The 23,089-nt window shown below is 39.3% G+C and overlaps 1 protein-coding gene across 7 annotated transcripts in view; it reads left to right on the top strand.

The window, feature by feature from the left end:
* The window catches only part of ARNTL2 (aryl hydrocarbon receptor nuclear translocator like 2), a 114,107-nt gene that overhangs the window by 71,328 nt on the left and 19,690 nt on the right, over nt 1-23,089 (top strand). For 6 of the 7 annotated variants that reach the window (XM_039240818.1, XM_039240816.1, XM_039240819.1 and 3 more), the window contains 4 exons: nt 381-460; nt 2,856-2,948; nt 5,038-5,155; nt 5,950-6,093. In XM_039240818.1, the coding sequence (XP_039096749.1) occupies nt 381-460; nt 2,856-2,948; nt 5,038-5,155; nt 5,950-6,093 (435 nt within the window). The remainder of the gene's footprint in view (nt 1-380; nt 461-2,855; nt 2,949-5,037; nt 5,156-5,949; nt 6,094-23,089) is intronic. The other variant, XM_039240821.1, reaches the window with a different exon arrangement.

Raw genomic sequence — 23,089 nt, 5'->3', positions numbered from 1 at the left:
TGGAAAATCTTATGAATCCATAGAAATGGTTTAAAATTCCACGATCTTTCTATTTAGGGTAATTCACATGATCAGTGTTAATAAGCTAAGAGATTATAGAAGTAACTAGATTCTTGAATATTGTTTCATGTTGTAGTGTCATAGATAATATATTACTCTTTAAATACAGCTCCTGTCTACACATCTAAGTATAAGGGAATAAGTAGTTCTAAGAATTTACAATATAAAAGGAAGACATTTTAGTCTAGTAATAATGAAAGAATGATCACAATAAGGTCTTAAAATGTGGTAAAAGAGAAAATACCAATATTTCAATAGTGGTGGCAGCAACACGTTTCCAACGCCACAGTATTTTCCTTAACTTTTGGTCTTACTTTTAGGTATCACAAATCCTTATGCAAGAGTTAATTATAGACCTTCATTTATTCAGGATAATGAGCTCAGACACTTAATCCTTAAGGTAAGTAAAGAGATCTAAGCTGCGTTTGTCCTTTACGCTTTGCTTGAGTGGGATGCAGATTTTCTTCAATTTGCTTCCGGTTGTAAACACATGGGACTCTTTATTACACCACATTCCCTTAATACAAAAATAAGTTGCACGAGTAACCATGTCTCAGCTTGGGCTGATAAAAGTAGAGACAGGGGATAGGTACTTTCCAGTGTACAGAGCAAAGCTGGTCTTTAATCCTAAGCTTACATCACCTACTGCACTCACCTTCTATGCCATGGGATCCATTCCCTGTCACCACCACCTTCAGAGCCATCTACCTCATGTCCTATTCCTTCAGGATCCTGTTCTCTGCACATTAGCCAGTTACTATTATGAGCTCTCAGCTGATGCTTTGACATTTCTGTTCTCATCGTTTCACATGCATAGGTTTTCAGATTCACTGGTCTAGAGGTTTATTTGACATGGAAAATATGACCGTGTCATTGGCTTATCCTGCCCCCAGGAGGTGATAAGTGTCTTGATCTTGTGCTGTGACTCCTGGGCTTAAAGCCATAGTATCAAACAGAAAGATTTTTCGTATATCTATATACTTGTCTATTTTTCTTTTGATCTTTTTAAAAGCTTATTTATTTATTTTGAGAGAGAATAGGCAAGCAAGAGGGAGAGAGAGAGAGAATCCCAAACAGGCTCCGCACTGTGGGTTTAGAGCCTGATGAGGGGCTCAAACCCATTAATTGGGAGATCAAAATCTGAACTAAAATCAAGACTTGGACACTTAACCAACTGAGCTACCCAGACGTTCCTTCATTTACTTTTGTTAAAAAGACTCTTTTTAATTTCTATTTATTTTGAGAGAGAGTGGGTGGCTCAGTCGGTTAAGTGTCCGACTTCGGCTCTGGTCATGATCTCACAGTTTGTGAGTTCGAGTTCCGCATCGGGCTCTGTGCTGACAGCTCAGAGCCTGGAGCCTGTTTCAGATTCTGTGTCTCCCTCTCTCTCTGACCCTCTCCTGCTCACTCACTCTCTCTCTCAGAAATTAAAAAATGTATTTTGAGCGAGAGAGAGAGAGAGCGCATGAGCGAGCAAGGGAGGTGCAAAGAGAGTAAGAGAGAGAGAGTCCCAAGCAGACATTGTGCCATCAGTGCAGAGCCCAACGAGGAGCTCAGACTCACAAACCATGAGATCATGACCTGAGTTGAAAACAAGTCAGATGTTCAACCAACTAAGCCACCCAGGCTCCCCTGAAAGGCCCTTCTTTTATTTGAGCAGTAGTATGTATGTATTTATTGGAGGGGGGGTGCCCACAGAGGGACAGAGAAAGGGAATTTTAAGCAGGCTCCACACCCAGTACAGAGTGTGACTCAGGGCTCGATCTCATGACCATGAGATCATGACCTGAGCTAAAATCAAGAGTCAGACACTTAACTGACTAAGCCACCCAGGTGCCCCTGAACAGCTTTATTTAAATATGATATTCCTGATAGAAAGGATTTTTTTTTTTTTTAAGATAAAGATTTTTAAAGTTAGCACAATGTATAGTATGCTTTGGAAACTTTCTCACCAATCTTTAGGGGTTTCTTTCAGTCATAATATAATACTGGTTCTGCCCTTATGGAATATGTCTGCCTAACTCACCTCATGTTAATTTGTAGAAATTAACCAAGGAAATATCCAGTGGAGTGCCAGATTCATCCTGTATCCATACATATCCATTTCCATATAGGCTGCTTCCCAAAGGATGCCCTGGGCCGATTTCAGTGGGAATAGCTGATGTTAGAATCTTTTAAATTTAGTATAAATGAGTGTATCATATCATTACCATGGTTCAAAAAGTATATCATAGGATGTCTTCTCTTTTTCTTGTCTGTAACCTGCACAGTCCCTGCATCTCAGAACATCCTTAGGCAAATGTGATGGATGTGTTTTGATATCTTTGTAGTTTCTGTACACGGTATAGAATTTGGTATAGGTAATTTTTGTATTAGAAAATCTCTCAACCAACCAAACAGTCCAAGGCTAAACTTTCCATGTCAAAAATAACTTTAGATTGGAGTTCAATTTGATGTTCTTCACAAATCCTTCTACATCTTCAGAAAATTTCCTAATTTTACTAGCTCAATGAACACTCTTAATTTTTTTTAATCTGTTTTGAGAGGCAAAGAGAGTGGGGAGAATCTCAAGCAGGCTCTGCTATGTCAGCACAGAGCCTGATCTGGGGCTTGAACTCACAAATTGTGAGATCACGACCTGAGCCGAAATCAAGAGTCTGATGCTCAACCAACTGAACCACCCAGGAGCCCCTAACCACTCTTAGTTTTATTGCTACAGTAATTTTCACAGTCTCTGAATGTGTGTAAGAAAGAAGATACTTGAAAACATTTACTTTTCTATTTTTAAATCCTAGACTGCAGAAGGCTTCCTATTTGTGGTTGGATGTGAAAGAGGAAAAATTCTCTTCGTTTCTAAATCAGTCTCCCAAATTCTTGATTATGATCAGGTATTGAAGACCGAGGATACTTTCCACATGATGTTTAGCTTTTTTTTTTTTTTTTTCCAACAAACACATATTTCCAAATTGTCTTCCTGAACCCTGTCTTCTTAATGGGCTGGGGGCTTAGGTTTGCTAGATTAGGAGAACTCCAAGAGAGATGGAAAGAGTATGGGTGTTTATTACTGACAAGAGTGTACACTTCTTGACCTCCAGCAAGTTATTTAATTTTCCTGAGCCTCAGCTTTCTCTTGTATAAAATGGGAAAATGATGATTACACTGGTCTCTTAGGATTTAAAGACATAGCTATTATATTTGAGACTATCTGAAAAATGTTAGTTGCGCTTCTGCTTCCTCCAAAAGACAGCATTATTATATATTATTAGGTTACATGCATTACATAACATCTTTTGCTCTAATCTCTGGCAACAGACTCTAAAATACATCTTTTATTTAACTAGCTATAATCTCTACCTCCTTATTCCTGAATCCCATTTAATTTAAAATAGTTACTCAAAAGCTATAGCACCAACACTCATCCACGAGACTAAATAACCTAGCACCTGTGGTCTCCCTTATTCGTTTTAAGTTTATTTATTTTGAGAGGGAATTATGTGAGCAGAGAAGGGGAGAGAGAGGATCCCAAGCAGGCTCCTGGCTGTCAGCACAGAGCCTGACGTGGGGCTTGATCTCATGAACCATGAGATCATACTGTGATCTCCTTTAAAATAGAAATCAAATAGACCACAGCTTTAATCTTAACTCTCATCAATTTCACCTATATTCTCCCTAAACTTGAAAATTTGGAGAGAGAGATACAAGATTCATAGGTAAGAAGAAGAGGTATCGCGAGCCTACTTACTGAAGGAATAAGAACCCAATGAATCATGCCGCTGGTTTTAGCCGCCTAGGGGACACAAAGGCAGGGCAAGACTTATTTCCAAGCAGACAGAGAACACCACACACACACATGTGCGGAGATAACTTAACAATTCAGGATAGCACGTAAGTTCCAAGTGAGTGAGGTGGAATCCCCCTCACACAGGGTCTGGTCCTCAGCTTTTCAGACTCAGAAACCTGATCTTCTTTGAGGCATAGAGTTATGGATATAAACTTCTATTAACCAAACACACAGATTGATTAATAGAATGCTAGTTTTAAAAATATAAGATATCTAACTGCCACCAGGCTACTTATATCAGCTGGTGCCTTTGTTCTGTCTTCTATAATATCTACCTAGCTAATAAAGGATTTCGCAAGACAGGTGATCACTGTGGGTCAGGGAAGGCTTCATATACAAAACAGACTGTCTGCCTAGGCTTTAAGATGAGCAGGGAGTCTGGGGGAGTAAAAGGCAATTGACTAGAGTGGCTAGGGAATTTCAAGTTTGTAGAGAAAGGAGGAATGAATTCTAGGTGATGAGACCATGCAAGCAAAGGCATAGAGTAGGAATGCTATACATACTGGGAGAAGGGGAACGAGAAGTGGGAAGTAGGAGGCGTTCCAGCTAGGATTTTTTAAAATGTTTATCAGAGAAGAGGGGAGAGAGAGAATCTCAAGCAGACTCCACACTAAGTGCAGAGCCCAAGGAGGGGATCGATCTCATGAACCGCCAGATCATTGACCTGAGCCGAAACCAAGTGTCAGACACTTATCCGACTGAGCCACCCAGGTACCCCAGATTTTGTTTTTTAGTAATATAGTAATAATTTTAATAATAATATTGTTTAATCTGAGTCACACCATACAATCACAGATTCCCTGTAACTTCCATATTATAATGACAATCTCTTTACTTTTACCAAGTAAAAAATCAGTTTTAGAAGTTACGAGTGAATGGGGGGATGTTCACAGGAGTTCATGGAATATTAGCAGTTAGGTGTCTGTGATTCGTGTGTTTCCAGATACAGTTTTGTGTCCGTGTATTCTATCTACAAGTATCATCCTGCTTTTCACACTAAGAACGTCACATAGTGTAGTAGATCAAATTTTGAGCTTAAGAAAAAGCTGCTTTAACAGTACTTACCATATATTTATATGAGGAAGTGTGGAAAAATTCAGGTACTAATTTTAAACAAACATCTACCTTATAAATAGGCTAGCCTGACTGGACAAAGCTTATTTGACCTCTTACATCCAAAAGATGTTGCCAGAGTAAAAGAGCAACTTTCTTCTTCTGATATTTCACCAAGGGAGAAGATGATCGATGCCAAAAGTAAGTGCTCATTTCAGCATGCTTATAATTTTATGTAAATATGATTCTTACTTAAAAGCACAGCTATATGATATTTTGAAAAATTAGCCAATTATGGTTTTGATAAGAGGAGATTTAGTAAACTTTACAATCATTAACTTCAGAGTTCAAAAAAAAACAGTAGAACTAGAGAATCCCTTCATATTCCTACAAAGATGCTTTAATTGTTTCATATTCACTATTTTTCATATGCTAATAAAATCTTTAGAAGAAAGTTTCATTTGGGATTTAAAAAATTGCTGGAGTTTCCATCATTCATCTATATGCTAAGAAATAATTCTCTTTCTTCTATGGGTTAGGACTACTCAATATGAAAGACCTTGCATAATTGTACTTTGGAAGTGTAAATATTGTTTATCTTCTCTGAAAAGACCTCCCTGAAAATGCTTAGTGCCAAACAATTATTTTTATACTATTTTGATGCTTTATGTGATTGATTACTACTATAGTTAAGGGTTTTTTTCATTAAATTTTTTAAAAATTTCATTTCTCTTAGATTACCTTTATTTCTATCCCCAGGGGTAAAAAAAAGGAAGATAAATTGCAAGTGTTTAGAAGGTATAAAAATATGATTGCTTGACAAATGCTCTTTTTGGTATATTTCACTTTGCGGTTTACTATACAATGATGTCACTGCTTTAAGTAACCATTTTTCTTTTTCAATTTATAAAAAAAGTGTTTTAAAATGTGTCCCGTGACATTTCTTATCTATATGAAAATATTCTTTTCTGCCTGTTCTCCTCCTGCTATGAAAGCTGGTTTGCAAGTTCACTGTAATTTCCACAGTGGAAGGACTCACGTGTATTCTGGCTCAAGACGGTCCTTTTTTTGTCGGATAAAGACCTGTAAAATCTCTGTCAAAGAAGAGCATGAATGCTTATCTGCCTCAAAGAAAAAAGGTATCATCATCTTAAGATGTCAAATGATGGATGGATATAAAATTAATGTCCTAAAAGACTTATAAACAGAAATAATAAAGTGTATGGTCAAGGCAAATAACTGAGGCCAAAATCATCAAAGGAAATAAGATTGTTTTTAACTAGAATTATTAAGATTGGCTCATCATATCTTTTAAATTTAGCAGGTAATTAGTTACATATTTTCTTTATTGCCCAAGATTTTAATGGTGCTGTTGGAATCAAATGGGGGGAAATGGGAAGAGATTGAAATAAAACTTTTGTTATGCAATTTCATTGTTACTTTAAAAAAAATGTAATAGTACAGGAGCCCGATTTGATTAATTGGTGAAAGTTTAAGATGTTCCAAGTGCAGTTTCAATGATTTTAGTTCTTTGGTAAATATATCCAGTTCTGTTTTCTTGTGATTCTTCTGTAGATTTGTCTTATTTACATTTGTAATTGAGTTAACACTCATCTATTTTAATTAACTGAGAAATTCCAGGGACTGCAAAATGTCTCACACTTTTTTGCCTATTATGTATAGAATTTCCTATGCAAATTTTAATTTGCTTTCACATCCTTTAAAAGGATATTTATATATGGGTGCCTGGGTGGCTCAGTTAGTTAAGTGTCAGACTCTTGATTTGGGCTCAGGTCATGATCTCACAAGTTCAAGCCCCACATTGGGCCCCATGCTGACAGTGTGGAGCCTGCTTCGGATTTCCTTTCTCTCCCTCTGCCCGTCCCCAACTTGTGTTTCTTTTCTCTCTCTCTCAGAATATTTAATATCTTAGAGATATTTATAAATATCTCAGGATATTTCTATACAGCTGGAAGATTCAATTTATTTACACGTTTTGGTCACATCTTTTTTGGCAACCATCTAAGATATTTCTGTGTCAGATTAGACACTGTGCTAAATGCTTTATTTCCTGTGAAAACACTATTCTTACCCCTGATTTAGAATCAGGGAAGAGACTTAAAGAGATTCAATAACTTGCAGAAATCGTCAAAACTCACACTCAAACCTAAATTCCCTACCCATCTGTTACACTCTAAAGACACAGAAGTGGAGTGAATCAGCAGTCATAAGAGAGGAACTGTTTGTAATCCATCAGCTGCTGCCTTCTTGTCGTTGGCTGTGGGTCTGCAAGAGTTGCCTGAAATCACTTGTAAGGCCCCCTGGGGTTGAAGTCACAACTGACCTGGTGATGAAGAGGCTGCGGAATCCTGCCGACTGTGATCAAATTTTGCTCTATCGCTTGCTAGCTCTATAGTGGTGAACACATTTCTTAATCCCTCTGAGTTCCAGTTTCCTCTATAAAATGATGTGGTTCACAGGGTGGGATGTTTGGTGAAGTAGGTGACTGCATGGATTCTGGAGCCAAAGCATTCAGGTTTGAATCCTAACTTGTGTGGCTTAAGATAAATACTGAATCCTTCCGGGTCTCAGTCTTTCAACCATAAAAAGAAAATTATAGAACCTCCTTCCTAGGGTGGTTATGAGGATTAAATGAGTTAATACATGTGATACGCTTACCATGGTTCCTAGTATAGTAATGCTAGATAAATATTAGGAGCTGTTATGAGTGTTACTAGAAATAATGCACATAAACTGTTAGGACAGTATGAGCAGATGGTGTTGTCATTACCTCAGGGCTCCTGTTTTCTCTGCCTTCCTTCCCAAGTCAGCCATATTAACCTCATATTAATCTTATATTTGACATGGCCATATAGTGTGGAACTAGTCTCCAAGGGCAAGAATATTCCTTCTGCATGGATGGTCCAAGGAGTCATGCTCCATGTAGACCTTGGACTATAGTACATTCTACCCTTAGGATTTAACTAGAAGTAAACCAATATCATATTGAGTAGATCCAACCATAAGTGAATCCCCTAATCGATACAGCAATCCATGTGAGAGAAAAACATGGCACCCAAAGCAATTACTTTAACGTGGCTGAAATCTCTGCAGTGTTTTATACAAGTTGTAAGTTGAGTAAAGTCTAAAATTATCAGGATTTGTAAGTCTTCTAAAGATTACTGAATTTGGGAGTAATAGTTCTGGTCCAAGATGGCAGGCAACATAGGAAGACTGTAGACTCATCTCCTCCACAGACACATGAAATCTATGCCTATTTATAGAGCAATTACTCCTAAGGAAGACCTAAGGGCTGACTGAACAGCTTCTGAACAATTAAAGACCACGTGCAGAATGGCACAGTAACAAAGGGAAACCCCACCCAGCACTGTGAACTGTAGTGAGGAGGGGTAGTGCTGAGGGAGTGTGAACGGATTTGACTGCTCTGGGACACACAAAAAAAAGCCACACTTTAAAAGCGCAACGAGATGGGGCGCCTGGGTGGCTTAGTCAGTTAAGCGTCCGACTTTCGCTTAGGTAATGATCTTGTGGTTTGTGGGTTCGAGCCTTGCGTCTGGCTCTGTGCTGACTGCCAGCTCAGAGCCTGGAGCCTGTTTCAGTCTGTGACTCCCTCTCTTTCTGACCCTCCCCTGCTCACGCTGTCTCTCTCTCTCCTAGAAATAAATAAAACATTTAAAAAAAAAAATAAAAGGGCAATGAGAATATACAGAAACCAGTCATACAACCCTTTCAGATGGCAGGGAGCTCCTGGAATTCTAAGTCAGAGGGGCTGATGGGCACTGTCGTTTACATTCCTCCTTCATCTTGATAGTATGGATGAGAGCAGGGGTGGGTGCCCTAGCTGGTCTCCTGCCTTAGGAATCCCAGACCCCTAGCCCACACCAGCCCTGTTGTCCTACTAAGGCAGCTAAGGTGTCCACAACAGGACACCTCTGGTCACACTCACTACAGCTCCAGCTGCCTTGCCAAGGTGACACAAGTGTAAAGCACACTGGAATACTCCAGGCCTACATCACTTCAGCTCGAAATGGTGTGCTAGGGCCTCCCCAGTGCAGAGTGCTCTGGGACCTCGGGAGCTCACCCCACCGGGGTGCCCCTTGTGCATAGGGCCCTGGGAACACTTGGTCCATACCCATCTCAGCATCATTTGCTCTGCGAGAGCAACTTGTATACTGAATGCTTGCATACCCTGTCTTGCACTCACTTCAGCTTTAGCTATCCTGCCCACGCATCCTCTGTGCAGAGAGCCCCAAGATCACCCTAGCCCATGCCTACACTTCAGTTTCAGCTATACTGCCAGGATTCCCTCTGTGCAGAGAGACCCAGGACCTACTTACTACCTTGTACCCACTTCTCTTTCAGCTGTGCTACCAGGGTACCTTCTTTGTGGAGAACGCAGGGACTTCCCTAGCCTGTGTCCACTTCAGCTGTCCCACCAGGGCACTCTCTGTGCAGATGGTCCTAAGGCCACCCCAACTTATGCCCAGTTTAGCTCTGGCATCCCACCAGGGCAGACCCAGCATGGAGTGCCCCAGGAACTCCCCTGACACCAGCTACACTTCCAGCCAGCTAGCCAAAGTCACCAGCTACAGTGTCCACACAGGGAATGACCATTCCTTCAAGTTTAGGAGAACTAGCTATTCTACCTAATTCACAGAAACACACACAGAAAGTCAAGCGAATAGGGAGATAGAGGAATATGCTCCAAATGAAAGAACCAGTCAAAGCCTCAGAAAAAGAACTAAATGAAATGGAATTAAGTAATATGTCTGATAAAGGGTTTAGAGTGATGATCATAAAGATGTTCACCAGACTGGTGAGAATAGTGGAAGAACTCAGTGAGAACTTCAACAAGGACATAGAAAATATAAAAGAAAACTAATCAGAGTTAAAGAATACAATAACTGAAATGAAAAATACACTAGAGGGAATCAAGAGACTAATAGATACAGAAGAATGGATCTGCAGACTGGAGAATAGGGTAATGGAATGCACCCAAGCTGAACAGGAAGAAAAAAAATTTTTAAAGTGAGGATAGGTAAGAGATCTCTTCAACAACATCAAGCAAACATTCACATTATAGGAGTCCCAAGAGAAGGGTGGGGGGGGGGGGGGGGGAGAGAGAGAAAGGAGCAGAACATTTATTTGAAGAAATCTCTATTCCAGGGAAGGAAACAGCTGTCCAGATTCAAGAGGCACAAAGAGTCCCAAAGAAAATGAACCAAGGAGGTCTGCACCAAGACACAGCATAACTAAAATGTTAAAGATTAAAGATCAAGAGAGAAGCCAATGTACCACATAAGGGAAACCCCATAAGGCTATTGGCTGATTCTTCTGTTGAAACTTTGCACTCCAGAAGGGAGTGGCATGATATATTCAAAGTGCTGAAAAGAAAAAATCTACAACCAAGAATAACTCTACCCGGCAAGGTTATCATTGAGAATTGAAAGAGAACTAAAGAGTTCTGAGACAAGTAAAATTTAAAGGACTTCATCACCAGTAAACTAACATTATAAGAAAAGTTAAAGGGACTTCTTGAAGTGGAAAAGAAAAGGCCATACTTAGAAGAAAATTATGAATAACAAGATACAAAATATGACAACATATAAATAAAATGGGGAAAAGAGTAAAAATAAATCTTCTAGAATGTGTTTAAACTTAAGTGACCATCAACTTAATATAGGCTACTATACTTAGGATGTTATATATGAGCCCCATGGAAACCACAAACCAAACACCCATAATAGGTCCACAAAAAATAAACAAAGAAAGCCAAGCATAACGCTAAAGAAAGTCATCAATCATAAGGGAAGAGAGCAAGAGACGAAGAAAGGAACAGAGAAGAACTACAAAAACAACCAGAAAACAATGAACAAAATGGCAGTAAGTACATATCTATCAATAATTACTTTAAATGTTAATGGTCTAAATGTTCCAATCAAGGACATAGAGTGATTCCATGGATTAAAAAAACAATACCCGTCTACATACTGCCTACAAAAGCTCACTTCAGACCTAAAGACCCATACAGACTGAAAGTGAGGGGATGAAAAAAGATATTCTATGCAAATGTAAGTGCACACACACACACACACACACCTTGGGTTAGCAATACTTGTATCAAACAAAATAGACTTTAACATAAAGACCATAACAAGTGACAAAAGGGGCAATACATAATGATAAAGGGATTAATCCAATGAAATGATAGAACAATTGTAAATATTCATGCATCCAACATAGGAATACCTAATTACCTAAAGCAAATATTAACAGATATAGAGGGAGAAATGGACAGTAATACAATAATAGTAGGGAACTTTAACACCCCACTTAATGGATAGGTTATCCATGTAGAAAATCAATAAGGAAACAGTGTCTTTGACACATTAGACTAGATGAACTTAACATACATACAGAACATTTCATCCAAAAACAGAATACACATTCTTTTCAAGTGTACATGGAACATTTTTCAGGATAAATCACATGTAGACCACAAAACAAGTCTCAGCAAATTTAAGAGAATAGAAATTATACACACATCTTTTCCAAACACAACAGTATGACACTAGAAATCAGTCACAAGAAAAAAAAACTCTTGAAAACAAACACGTGCAGGCTAAGCAATATGCTACTAAACAGTCAATGGCCCAACAAAGAAATCAGAGAATAAATAAAAAATACATGGAGATAAATAAAAATGGAAACACAACGGTCCAAAATTTTGGATTGAAAGCAGTTCTGAGGGAAGTTCATAGCAGTACAAGCCTTCCTCAAAAAAAAAAAAAAAAATCTCAATTAACCTTACACCTAAAACAATGAGGCCAAGAATAAACAAAGCCCAAGGTGAGTAGAAGAAGGAAATAATAAAGAGCAGTACAGAAATAAGTGAAAGACTGAAAACCCAGAAAAGATCAAAGAAACCAAGATCTACTTCTTTGAAAAGATAAACAAAATTGATAAGCCATTGGTCAAACTCCTCAAAAAGAAGTACCAAATAAAATCAGAAATCAGAAGTAATTGCTAACAGCAACACCTGGATGGCTCAGTCAGTTAAGTAACCAACTTAAGCTCAGGTCATGATCTCACAGTTAGTGGATGCAAGCCCCCCGTTGGGTTCTGTGCCGAAAGCCTGGAGCCTGATTTGGATTTGGGAGAGTGTCTCCCACTCTCTCTGCCCCTCCTCCATTCATGCTCTGTCTTTCTCAGAAATATAGATTTTAAAAAAGATGCTCAACATTACTAATCATCATGGAAATGCAAATCAAAAACACAGTGAGAGATAACCTTATACCTGTCAGAATGGCTAGAATAAAGAAGACAACCACTGTTGGTGAGAATGTGGAGAAAAAGGAACCCTTGTGCACTTTGGGTGGGAATGTAAATCACTTGGAAAACGCTGTGGAGGTTCCTTAAAAAATTAAAAACAGAAATACCATATGATCCAGTAATTCTGCTTTCCGATATTTAAGCCCCCCACCCCCAGCAAATGAAAACACGAATTTGAAAACGTATATGACTCCTATGTTCATTGCAGCATTATTTACAGTAACCAAGCTATGGAAACAATTTAAGTGTCCAATAGATGAATGGATAAAAAAGTAGTGTACACACACAGACACAATATGGAATATTAATTCAGCCATAAAAAAGGATGAGATCTTGACATTGCAACAGTATGGATGGATGTAGAGGGTATTATGCTAAGTGAAATAAATCAGACAGATAAAGGCAGACACCACAGGATTTCACTTACATGTGGGCTCTGAAAACCAGAACAAATGAATAAACAAAAACAGAAACAGACCCATCAATACAGAGAACAAGCTGATAGTTTGATAGTTGCCAGATGAGAGGTGGATGTTGGCTGGGGGGGTGGGGGGGGGAGGGCATGGATGAAGAGAAGTGGGAGATACAGGCTTCCAGCTGTGGAATGAGTAAGTCATGGGGGTAAAAGGTACAGCATAGGAAATATAGTCAATAATATTGTTGTAGTGCCGTATGGTAGTTGCACTTGTGGAGAGTATAACTTATAGTCTTGTCAAATCCCTATGTTATACACCTAAAACTAATGTAACATTATATGTCAACTATACTTCAATTGAAAAAAAAGATTTTTAGATTAATTTGTCTTTTCTTCTGAGAAGAGTTTCCAAATGGTCTTATTTAGCACTGGTATTTTAGTCATGTCTTTGCCTTGGTGCATGGCTAGTGCCCAGTGTAACCATACTTTTACTTCCAGAAAATTTGATTTCACCTTCTACTGTCTTACTCTTTGCTTCTAAACTTCGCATCCTTGCAGGTTTGATTCTCAACCTCTCTATTCTTTCTGAGAACCACTGTTTTAGACTCTTCTCTCAAGTAAGAGATGATGCAGAAGCAGAAGTGGGGGGAGGGATCAAGGAAAGTAGAGGAGAATAGGTGCCCTGGGCAGCAGTGCCCAAGATTGGTGCTGAAATTTGGTTGGTGGAAATTCTTCCTCACTTACATTTTCTCATAGCTTCTATCATAATCTTAGTTTTAAAAAATCCCTGCGTATTTGCTATGCGTAAGTAAAAGTGGTAGAGAGGCTCCTAGGTGGCTCAGTTGGTTGAGCATCTGACTCTTGATTTCAGCTCAGGCCATGATTCCAGGGTTGTGGGATCGAGCCCCACATCAGGCTCTGTACTGAGCATGGAGCCTGCTTAAGATATTCTCTCTCTCTTTCTCCTCTCTCTCTCCCTCTCCTCCTATTGCCTCTCTCCTCCATTCATGCTTGCTCTAAAAAAAAAAAAAAAAAACATGGTAGAGAGAAGTGTGATATCATTGCCAAATATAGTAGTCTCTAATTAGATTTTGGTCAGTCAGTAACTACTGAGTACCTACTATGTGCCAGGCACCATTGCAAATGCAAAGAATACACTGCAAACAGGCAGACACGTCATTGCTCTAGTAAACATTATATTGTAGACACAGGAGGCAGCCAGTCAATATGCAAATTAAATATTTTAGGGAGTGGAAAGTACAATGAGATCAATAAAATGGAATAATGAGGACAGGGACTAGGAAAAGGTAGTTACTTCCGAGAACTCAGAGAATGTCTCTCTCGGGACATTTGATATCTGAGACCTGAATAATGAGAAGGAGCCAGCTATGCAAAAATCTCTGGGGAGAAATTCCTCACAGAAAGAAAACACTGGCATTTGGGGGCACTCGGCAAAGAAAAGTGTGACTAGGTCCTAGGTGCAGGAGAGGAGATAGGAAAGGAGGCAGTCAGGGCCACCTTTGGAGACCCATATGGGCTAGGGACCAGGCGTGCTGGTCAGTCTTCAACAACCAGCTAAGTGCAGTTCCGATATGAATGTTGGTTGACATTTTCCTTTACGTTAATAAGATGAAAGTGAAATCATAAAGACATGTTGTCAAGACAGCATTCATTTTTTAAATATTAGTGACTTTGCTGAAATAATGATTCTCTAATATTAGAGGATTATTTACTCAATCTTTGTGCTATTTACCATATAACAACTAAAGCCACAACATACTTTAAAATTTAATCTTCATTATTACTATTTTCTCCATCATTTTCATAGGTCTAGACAATCAGGGGAAACCAACTAAACCAAGCCCTGATTTGTAGCTGTGTCAGTATCTGTGATATAAGTAGTCACTCTTTTACCCACACGAGGCCACTGAATGTGAGACAGGGAAGGGATGCACAATAACAAACCATTTTATGGTATTGTGTTTAAAAAGAATTGTTTTTCAGTAAATAATAAGAACACAATATAGGCCAAACACTATTTCATATGCTGGAGCCAAAGCAATGAACAAAACTAAAACTTTAGTGCTATGAAGAAAAAGAAAATAGAATAAGAAGTTAGATTTAGAACCAGACCTTCACATCACTCTTTCACAGTGTGTTAAAATATGGTTTTGCAAAATAATAAAGCATAATTATATAGCTTCATTAACTAAGATATATTCTAATCTTTCAAGAACAAAAGTTTTACCATGAATAAAATTTGTTCTGAAAACATCTTTTCATCTTTTTTTCTCTCCTAATTTTAATTTTAGTTTTATGTTTTATAATAACACCTACTCCATTGGCATAAGAGTAGATTTATAAAATGTATGCACATGACAGGTGCTTAAAAATTTTTTCATAGCATGCAAAATAAGAAATGTTTGAGGGCCGCTGCTTTAGCAGTTAGGAAAATAACACATGAGCCTCAGGGATGCTCCTAGGAACATCTCTGCATTTTTAATAGGCCCCTAACCTGATAGTAAGGAAGAATGTTCTGTGTTGTATCAGGTCCAGTAGGCGCTAAGTGGACATTACCATCCCTGCAGTAGATTATGAAGTACCAATTAGACGCCCTGAGTATACTCCCCGCCTGGGACCTCATATGAACACCACACAAGAGCCAAGACATGTAGACCAGCTGGGAGAAGGGAACCTTAAGAAACATTTGAAAGGATCTGTTCCCTAACGAGGTAGCCGCCACAGCATGATCAGTGGTAACATGAAAGATTTAAGATGGTAGTTTGATAACATGATTCAGCATAACACAGATTTAATCCTGAGTTGAGAAGGTGCCAGTATGGAAGAGGATTTTGAGCCTGTCAAGCCTCTGACTCAGGCAGCCCTGAAAGTTTACCAGCCTTCCATCTCTGAAACAGAATGCCAGCAGCAGCATGAGGTCACCCTTCTGGAAGGAATGGAGAATGCAAGCCTACTGGCAGATCCAGAACCATTAAAACACAGGCAACACTTCTTTCCAGGAAATCTTCCCTTTCTGGGTGGGTTAAGTTCCGGGTATCTACTTCTGATAGGTGACCCATTAATAATCCTAAGCTCTTGGCCGCACTGTATCAAAGTTACATTTTTGTATTTGCATCCCACACTAGAATGAGAGTTTCATTTGTTTGTATGGTGCCTGACACATTGTAGACACTCATTTACTGAAAGCATAAGTGACTGTCCTCTTAATTTTTTCCCCCCGATTAACCACATAATTGCTCTCAGATCCTCAAGAACGATGAAGAATCCAGTGAATTAATCTACATTATAATGTTTTTGTTTCACCCCAAAACCAGTCTAAGCATTTTAAAAGATTTGACCCCAAGAAGTTTCAGTCACGAGGTGGGCCATGCTGATGTAATCCGTCCCCTTGTAAGAAGAGACAGCAGAGAGTTTGCTGTGTCACATAGTGAGGTGGTAGCTGTCTACAAGCGAGGACGAGAAGCCTCACCAGGACTCAACTGTGCAGTCATCCTGATCTCAAGATCCCAGCTTCTAGAATCGTGAGGAAGTCAGCTGTGGTTCAAGCCACCCGGTCTGTGATACGGTGTTACGGGAGCCCTGGGTAACTCAGCAAACAACTTGAATTCTAACATAATTCTCGTGAGAAGTCTATCTGGAAAGGCTCTGCAGTGAGAACGAAAGGAATCTGGGTCTTGTTGAAAATATCTGTGTTTACTGAATAGGCGTTTTAAAATTTGGCTGGAAATATGGAACTGCAGGTCATACGTTGGTTGTAGGAGTCTACCTTGTCTAAGTTCTACGGGACCTTAGATTTTTTGGTTTAGCTTTTGTGGAATTCTAAGACATGACAGTGTATACGTTCTTGAAGGATTTTTCTTAGATAAGGGAGCCCAAGTAAGTTACTGATCCTAATTTTGGAAGAACGATAATTTCTCCATCTGGTCTCTTAACCCTTTGCAAAGATACAAAAAGGAAAGTAAGATGCTCTCCATGAACCACACAGTACGTTACAGTATTTTGAAGCATGGTTCCCTGACAGTATTTGAAAATACTAAATCTTAAGCAAAAACATGTGTAGAGCCATAGGTTAAAAAAATCCAAACAGCATTTTTTTAAGAATGTAATAATCAAACTTTAATCTTCCTACATGGTTTCTAAATGGATTTTTTTAATAAGGTAGAAATTTATAGGAGAGTCAAGGAAGTTTTTTTCTTTTTAAATAAATTTGGATAATCTTACTGGAAAATTTGTCTATTTCAAGTGCTAAATTAGAACTAGTTCACAGTTGAATTTTCTGATGAGTCACAGGAAATGACTCCGGCTTGGAAGGGCCATGCTGGTAGACAGGCTTTCAGACAGAGTGGAAGGGGCCTGAAGTCTGAATTCAGTGGGGTCTGTTTAATAACTGTGCAGCTGAAAGCAAATTCCTCAATATTTGAAGAATGTATTTAGAGATCGGGATTTTAAAGAGGCAGTTAAGGTAAAATGAGCTTATAGAGTGGACCCCTAAGCCAGTTTGACTGGTCTCTACATACAAAGAGGCAGAGGCACCAGGGAGGCACACACACAGAAGGAGCCACATGGGGACAGTGAGAAGTGAGCCATCTACAAGCCAGAGAGAGAGAGGCCTCAGAGAAACCAGCCCTGCTAGTACTTTTGTCTTGGGCATCTAGCCTCCAGAACTGTGAGAAAATAAATTTCTATTGTTTAAGCTACCTAGGCTATGTATTTTGTTATAACAGCCCTAGCGGACTGATCCAGCGGGTATAAGAATAATACCACCTCACGGGAGTTAGGATTACATGTGGCTAATGCCGCACTTGGCTCCTAGTAGACACTCAATGAATGGACGCCATTATTTGTGGCTCAGAAAGAAGGAGAACAAGATGAAGTCATCTTCTTCAGCAAGAAAATCAGCAATTATGTAAGATCTCTATGCTACCTTGAGTAAATACCTAATTTAATCTGAATAATAATCCTGCGCAAACCACCCCTGTCTTGCACGTGAGGAAACTGAAGCCTTCAAAGCTTATGTAATTTGTCTAAAGTCACATAGGAAGTGGCAGAATCATGAACATGGCTTTAAAATCTGTCTTCTTTCCACCATGCCATGCCACCTACGAAGGCAGCTTCCTAGATGCCAAAAGGTTATTAATGAAAGAGATCCATTCTAGATGATTTCTGCAGCACACCCACAGCAAGGGGTTGGCTTTTGTTGTAGGAACGTATTCCTGCCCACACACGGATATTCACTCCCACGTCGTTCTGGGCCACACAGATGCCTGCAGTCAGAGTCAAATATCTTTTCAAAAGAGACTTTTTAATCTGCTCAAGTACTGGAACCAAATATTCACTTAATATTCCAGAGCTCTGTGCCAAAGGCATACAGCCAACTTGGCCTAAGTAATGGTAAGACCATGTGTTAACAATCAGTATGGCCTTGCCATGCTGTGCCTGGTTTGAGGACAACTACATATAGACAGACATGCAGACAGATAGCTGGGTCAGGATAAGGTAAGTGCAAAATTGAACCCTGATGGCTACATGGGTGGGTTCTCGCACATGAGATTATTTGGTACTCTCCTTCAGCCGAGGAGAGTATCAAGTGAAATAATTATATTTTACAAACATGAAAAATCAAATAAAAATAAACTCATAAAAATATTAAATATATTTTTATATTTTATAGTTGCTTCCAAATGTTCTTTCTGGTAATAATTAGCCCATGGGATTATGTTTTAAGATCACTTCCTATTAATGAGGAAAGCTCAGAGTAAGATGTTTTCTTGTTTACCATGACACATCAGTTACATTTAAGTTTTTAAATTATTTTTCAGACTATTTTTAGAGGAGTTTTAGGTTTACCATGAAATTGAAAGGGAAGGACAGAGGTTTCCCATATGCCCTTACCCGCACACATGCATAACCTCCCCCATTACCAACATCTCCCACCAAAACAGTACATTTGTTACCAAGGATGAACCTACACTGATACATCATCATCATCACAATCACCCAGAGTCCACAATTACCTCAGGGCTCACCCTTAGTGGCATACATTCTGTGGGTTTAGACAAATATTAATGACATGTATCCATCAATTCAGTGTCATACAGAGTAGGGACGCCTGGGTGACTCAGTTGGCTAAGCCTCTGACTCTTGATTTGGGCTCAGGTCATGATCTCAGGTTTGTGAGTTTGAGCCCCATGTCAGGCTCTGCACCGACAATGTGGAGCCTGCTTAAGATTCTCTCTTCTCTCTCTGACCCTCTCCAGCTCACTCTCTCTTTTCCTCAAAATAAATAAACTCTTTTTAAAAAGGTTAAAAAAATAATATACAGAGTAGTCTCACTGCACTAAAATCCACTGTGTTCTGCCTCTTCGTCTCCTCCTGCCCCCTGCCCCCACCCCTGACAACCAATGATCTCTTGTCTCCATGTGTTAGTTACACTTGAATTTTTTTTTTAATTTTATTTATTTATCTTTAGAGAGAGAAAACACAAGCAGGGGAGAGGGCGAGAATCCCAAGCAGGCTTCTTGCTATTATTAGTGCAGAGCCAGTGCAGGGCTCAATCCTATAAACCGTGAAATCATGACCTGAACCAAAATCAAGAGTCAGAAGCGTAACCAACTGAGCCACACAGGTGACTCTCGTTATACTTAAATTTAAAAGAGACTAGGAAGTAGCCTTTTTATGGTAATTTTTGAAACTGAAGATGTATGGAAAAGCCATTTCTCATGATGGACTATGACTCACTCTACTGAGGTTTCATTATAATGTGCTCTGATTTTGTGTTTGAGATTTTCCATAACGAAAAGTTTTTTTAATAAGATTGACATTAAAAGCATTATTTCTGCCTGATTCTAACATAAATGTTACAGATTTAAACTTTGAAAAAGTGTGTAAGGGGCGCCTGGGTGGCTCAGTCGGTCAGGCATCCAACTTTGGCTCAGGTCATGATCTCACGGTTCGTGGGTTCGAGCCCCGCGTCGGGCTCTGTGCTGACAGCTAGCTCAGGGCCTGGAGCCTGCTTCAGATCTGTGTCTCCCTCTCTGTCTCTCTCTGACCCTCCCCAGTTCACACTGTCTCTCTGTCTCTGTCTCTCTGCCTCTGAATAAAACATTAAAAAAAAGAAAAAAAGTGTGGAAGACAGGGAGACTCCTGTATCTCTGCTTGTGAAATCAAGGGCTGCTGCAGGATGGATGACTACTACCAAATATCTCGTCTTCAACTTATCTTAATAAGATTGTCAATAAAACAGCAGTACACGCAGAATCCCATCGGTCCCTCGTGCAGGTGTCAGATGCCGTCAGTACCCCCATGACCTGTCCTGTTATACCTGCCACCTCAAGGGCATGCCACCTGGCTTCCCACGCCCCACCTCTGTTACACTCTGCTAGACCTTCTCTCTTCTTTAGAGACGTTCTGCCTACATTAGCTAGGGGCAGACCTCAGGTGCTAGGGAATGATGCTGCCTGTGAGCATCCGTCATCCAATGCCTAAAGGGAGCTGACGGATAAACTCCCTAGCTCTCTTTGCCTTCAGATTACTTAGTTCTGAGGCTCTTGTTCTCCATTTTTATGTAGAACATGATAGAACGTTGGTTTTCCAAAGTGGCAACTTGCTGGAGAACGCATCCTTTATGAGCTTCCTCCTCTCCCCTGTCTCCTCCTACTTCCCTAACAGTTTCTGGGATCACCTTTCAAATATGCTTCTTGTATCTGAATCCTTGTCTCAGGCTCTGCTTCTGTGAGAATTCAACCTAAGGCAGCAAGATATCAAGTTGAGAGACCTAGCCCTCAATCTGAAGAAAAATCTCACGAAAGATTTTGAAAAGATGTCCTATAAATGAAGACAGTGTTTGGGTTGATATAAAATTTCCCCCCTCTTCAAAAATCATGGAGTAGGTTATACTTGAATCTACTCTATGGAGCTGATGTGAATAGTTTTGTAAGGATTGGGACCCATGACCCCAATATTTAGGTAAAAATCTAAAGAATTCTTGAAATAAGAGGGTTTTTATGAGATTAAATACCTTAGACAATTGATTGAATGGATTACACTGGATGGAATTACATAATCCCAACTGAAAATGTGTCAATAAATAAATATTCACAGTGAGGATTGTGAGATTAAGCTGGAAATTTGGATGGCAACCCTGTTGTTAGAGAAGAAACAATGAAATGCTAGGTTCTATGTGGTGAGATTTCACATGAATGTGACACTTTTTTAAATCCACATTTTTAATTGAATATTTTTAGTCAGTATCATGTGTAAATTTGCAAGCTAGTGTCATCAGAAATGCCAAATGCAGTGTATATAAGCTTTTTTACTTTTGATTGCTATCTGGTTTTAATATTAGTAAAATTTGTTTTTACCACTTATCATAGTTTTAATTCCTTTATGCTATCTTGGATGTTGTAATGAAAGAACTTGGTAGGACTCTAGGCTTCTCATTTAACCACTTGGGTTAATTATGGTGCCAACAAACAGAATGGGGAGTAAGTGATAAAGATGTGGTTTGGCTGCGTAATAGTCCAGTGTGCGTGTGCGTGTGTGTGTGTCTATCTCACTTTTTCCTTATCCATTTATCAATTGATGGACACTTAGGTTGCTTCCATATCTTGGCTATTGTAAATAATGCTGCAGTGGACATGGGGGCACATATATTCTTTCAAATAAGTATTTTTGTTTTCATTAAATAGTGGAATTATTAGGTCATATGATGTTTCTGTTTTTAAGTTTTCAAAAAACTACTGTTTTCTTTTTTTTATTTTTTTTATTTTTATTATTTTTATTTATTTCTAGGGAAGAGAGAGAGAGAGACAGCATGAGCAGGGGAGGGTCAGAGAGAGAGGGAGATAACAGACTCTGAAATAGGCTCCAGGCTCTGAGCTGGCAGTCAGCACAGAGCCCGACGCGGGGCTCGAACCCAGAACCGCGAGATCATGACCTAAGCGAAAGTCGGACGCTTAACCGACTAAGCCACCCAGGCGCCCCGTAAAAACTACTGTTTTCTATAGTGGCTGTACCAATTTGCATTCCCACTGACCACGTATGAGGAGATTCCTTTTTCTCCACATCCTCGCCAACACTGGTTATTTCTTATGTTTTTGATTCTAGCTATTCTGACAGATGTGGGGTGGTATCTCATTGTGCTTTTTTAATTTTTTAAATGTTTTTAAAATTTATTTCTGAGAGAGAGAGACAGCATGAACAGGGGAGGGTCAGAGAGAGAGGGAGACACAGAATCTGAAGCAGGCCACAGGCTCTGAGCTAGCTGCAGCACAGAGCCCGATGCGGGGCTTGAACCCACGAACCATGAGATCATGACCTGAGCTGAAGTCGGACGCTCAACCGACTGAGCCACCCAGGTGCACCTCACTGTGCTTTCGATTTGCATTTCCCTGATGATTAGATGCTGAGCATCTTTCCGTGTGTCTGTGGGCCCTCTGTATGTCTTCTTTGGAAAACTATTTAGTTTTTTTGCCCATATTTAAATTGGGTTTGCTGGTGTATGTGTGTGTTCAGTTGTGTAAATTCTTTACATATTTTGGATGTTAACTCATTTTTGGATATATCTTTTGCAAATATCTTATCCAATTCAGTAGGTTGCTTTTCTGTTGTACTAATGGTTTCTTTCACTATGTAAAACCTTTTTAGTTTGGTGTAGTCCCAATAGTTTATTTTTGCTTTTATTTCCATGGAATATTACATAGCCATGAAAAAGGATGAGATTGTGCTGTTTGAGACAACATGGATGGACCTAGAGGGTATTATTCTAAGTGAAATAAGTCACAGTGAGAACAACTAATACCATATGATTTCACTCATATGGAATCTAAAATTTAAAAAAAAAAAGAACAAAATCAGAATCAGACCTGTAAACACAACTGATGGTTGCCACAGAGGAGAGGGTTGAGTTTATCAGACAAAATGAAGGAAAGGGAGTGGAAAATAGTGGCTTCCAGTTATGGAATGAATAGGTCATGGGAATAAAAGGCACAGTATAAGAAACATAGTCAATGATCTTGTAATAACATTGTATAGTGACAGATGGTAGCTACACTTGCGAGCATAGCATAATGTTTAAACCTGCGGAATCACTGTGTTGTACACCTGAAACTAAAATTTAAAAAAATATCTTGTTTGAGAATAGAAGATATATAATTTAAGGCATCTGTGGACCATGGAGGAGGTGATGGCTGATAGGTGATGCGTACAATGTTCTATACATAGTTTACAAGAGCTAAGCCTGTATGTTCCCTGCTTTATTGTGAAACCACTCCCCCCTCACAGACCATGCCTTCAACCACATCTGACACTCTGCTCTGGGTTTACACTGGCCATTCCTCTGACCAAAA

The sequence above is a fragment of the Hyaena hyaena genome, unplaced genomic scaffold (assembly GCF_003009895.1).
Source record: "Hyaena hyaena isolate Hyena2069 unplaced genomic scaffold, ASM300989v1 scaffold_182, whole genome shotgun sequence".
NCBI classification, from domain to species: domain Eukaryota; kingdom Metazoa; phylum Chordata; class Mammalia; order Carnivora; family Hyaenidae; genus Hyaena; species Hyaena hyaena.
Note: the sequence above shows the minus strand (reverse complement) of the source record. Positions and strands in the feature narration are given on the sequence as shown.